General features: G+C 42.1%; 1 protein-coding gene across 1 annotated transcript; it reads left to right on the top strand.

The window, feature by feature from the left end:
* Positions 1–294: 294 nt before the first annotated feature.
* LOC132398600 (small integral membrane protein 30-like) lies at positions 295–2,770 on the top strand. The gene has a single exon (XM_059978255.1). It carries the CDS (start codon positions 351–353, stop codon positions 534–536), a length of 186 nt encoding a protein of 61 aa, XP_059834238.1. The 5' UTR covers positions 295–350; the 3' UTR covers positions 537–2,770.
* Positions 2,771–3,224: the final 454 nt, after the last annotated feature.

Genomic DNA, 3,224 nt, shown 5'->3' with positions numbered 1-3,224 from the left:
TTGATGCCAGGAATTAACAAATAAGGACAATTTCCTTTGCATAAACAATTACTACTCAACAGTTTTATTAAATGGCGCGAGACTAGTTGCTAGTTCTATGGTTTTTATGGGGAGGCAACAGGTTGACTCAAGTGCCTATGTCAATGGTTGAATGTGTATATTGTTTACTCAATCAGAGGGCAAAAATGAAAGCGCGAGTCTTGTAAAACAAACCGAGCACAGCATAAAGGATCTCAGCGCCGCTGCACGCTGCCGCCTGTGAATGGAAGCAACGCCCCGAAGTTGAGGGCGGAAGTTGAGTGTGATCATCTGATAGAAGGAGATCAAGTGATCAGCCTGTCACATGCAACATGGCTTCCTGGTGGGGATTGCAGTCGGTGCGCACGGTGCTGATCACGCTGCTGGCGGCGGTGCCGGGAGCCCAGGCTCTGGACGGAGGGGACGCGGTGGCGTTGCTGCTGGGACTGGCGCTGAGCACGGTGGGGCTGTGCGCCTGCCTGGGCTGGTACGCCCGCAGGAGGAGCGGGCAGCTCTGAGCCGAGCCGAGCCTCAGGGGTGCCAGGGTGGCAGCGGTCGGGTCCCCAAAGCAGCCGATCTACCGAGACTCCGGGAGAGAGATGCGGGTCGCCAGCATTGCGGAGTTCCCTCGCCGGGGCTCTTGCGCGCTCAGCCGCGGGGAACTCGCTCCATTCATTTCCCCGGCTTGCTGCACTTCTGAACCGGCCACATGGGCGTCCCTGCAAGGCGACAACTTTTGGATCTCTCTGCCTCTCCACCCTCCCTAAAGTCATGAGACCGTGCTACTGACCAGGTGTCCTGGCTCGCAGTCCTTCAAAGTGACCTTTAAAAGTTTCTCAAAGGCCGAATTGGAGCAGAAACGAAATTACAACGCGGAAGTGCTAGTCCTTGCTTTGGTTTTCTGCTACCCACAGGAAAACGCACTGCTTTGGACGAGAAGTCGGGACTTTAACACCTAAGGATGCTTGCGCAAAACGTTCAGTAATCTATTTCGCCAGGGTAAAAGTTGGACTTATGTTTGAGTTGAAGTGTTACGTTTCGGTTACTGAAACCCCCACCTTAGTTTGAATATTGCCACCTAGTGTCGCAAAAACCAAGTATTTGCGATAACGTTTCACTTCTGTTCATTTGCAGCCTTTTTGTTCCACGCATAGTTTTTACATTGCTGTCAGTTGGTACAAAGAAACGGTGAGATCAGTCTTGAAACAGTAGATTTCTTTAGTGACTAGAGTACTTAATACTTTGCGATTTGTATTAATTTGCCTTTCTTGTGAAGATCGCACAACGTATCAATTTTGGTGTTTCTTTGAAGAATTGGTATTAAAACGTGTTCATTAATCACGGGCATCAACTTGTTACTAGAGCTGTCCGTTCTATAAATTCGGATGGTATAAATTTGATTGTATAACTCTTGTACTTTTATAATTGTGATAGTGAACGTTTTAAACAGCAAGAGAGGAATCCAGATCAGAATTCCTGTCGATTTAAAACAAGCTTCTGGACCATCTGTAGGGACAATGGGATAAGTCAGCATTTTAGGTTGAGACCCTGCATTAGGACCTGAAAAATTGAGTATCCCATTGCCTCCACAGACGCTGACTGACCTGCTGAGATCCTGCAGCAGTTTTTTTTTGTTCCAGATTCCAGCATCTACAATCACTTGTCTCCCCTTTTGATGCAGCCAGCTCTTAAGTCAGGGCTTCCCAACCTTTTTAATGCCACGGACACTTAGCATTAATCCGGGTCCGTCTCACCAGGTTGAGAGGCCGTGTGGCTTAAAAACAACCATAGGCTGAGTTTCTACAGGCAAATAGCTAAAGGACAGCTTAACTGACATTTTGCCACTTGCCAACAGCTAAGTACACGATTGCAAAGCCAACTTAAAATGTCCACGTCCAATAATCGTTTATGTATTGAAATATGACAGGCTGAGTTGAATCCAAGATAATATGCAGCAATGTTCTGAAACTTCCAACAGATAACTAACCATTTCACACATCTGTGTTTGCCAAGCTATATTTTTCAGAAAAGACCATGCCCTATGAACCAGCTTCAAAGGGAGTTTGCTGTGATTGTGAATTAGGATATGTAGGCTACAGCACTACCTGGAGCTTGGTTATAAGAAGAATGGTTACACATACTACATTGGGCCTTCATACAATAATTTATTTCCCTAATTAGCATTTGCAAATAGTTTGTTTCAAGCTTTGCTTTCAGAGTCTATTAAATGTGATAATTACTCAATTAGAAATTGAAAATTGCCTATTTACAAAGATACAGATAATTGAAAACTTTATTGGCAGTGTAAAGTTTTTATTGACCCCACTTTCCATTGAACCTGCTTGCAGCTTGTAAACTTCCTGTTCTTTAAGTTTCAAACACTTGTACTAGTAGTTTTCATTATCCTGAGTTATTTTCATGATCTAGTCCATTAATTTTATGCGTAATATGCACACAAGATTGTTATGGAATATGTGCGAGTCAAGTAATTGTATTAGTGTTACCAATGCTAATTTTATGAACTTATCAATGCATATCTATATTAAAGTCTTGTGGTATAGTTAGTCATATAGAGAACAGCATTGATAAAGTCATATTTTGCATTTGTCAATCATTTGTCCTTCAATAAGTACATTTGATAACAGCCGCAAGGAATATTTTGGCTCATTTACTGTGATACATTATCCTTGTATCAATGGAATAGAAATGTCTAAGACAATAAGTACTGTAATAAAATGTAATTGGACGTACATTCAATGTGTTAATAGCTTGTGGTGTGCACTGGCCTTTTGCACCTTCTTATCTGCCTTTATTCTCTTCCCAAATTCAGAATAATTAATCTCTTGAAGTCTTGTGATGTTATTTACTAGAAATAAAATACATTATCTTAAGACCACAAACAATAAAATAGAAGCAGAAGCAGGCTATTTGGCTACTGCCTGTCCACCGCTCAATAAAATCATGGCTCAACTTTTGCAAGGTTATTTTAGTAAATTAGAAACTTCTGTAGATGGCCATTGTGCTGGTCATATCTTTGCAGCCTGACAATCTTTCTGTTGGAAAAATTCTGGCATTATGTTTTGCACCTAATTTTCATGTAAATTTCAAATCATTTCAAGAATATGTGGTAGTTGCTATTCGAAGTATATACCTTGAATCAATTTAGGGATAGGGTAAGTTGAGGTATAGACTGACTATTGTTGAGT

The sequence above is a fragment of the Hypanus sabinus genome, chromosome 8, assembly GCF_030144855.1.
Source record: "Hypanus sabinus isolate sHypSab1 chromosome 8, sHypSab1.hap1, whole genome shotgun sequence".
Classification (NCBI taxonomy): domain Eukaryota; kingdom Metazoa; phylum Chordata; class Chondrichthyes; order Myliobatiformes; family Dasyatidae; genus Hypanus; species Hypanus sabinus.
This window is presented reverse-complemented; position numbering and strand designations above follow the sequence as displayed.

Coding starts and splice junctions, on each gene's coding strand:
- LOC132398600 (XM_059978255.1), top strand. CDS start 351: ATGGCTTCCTGGTGGGGATTGCAGTCGGTGCGCACGGTGCTGATCACG.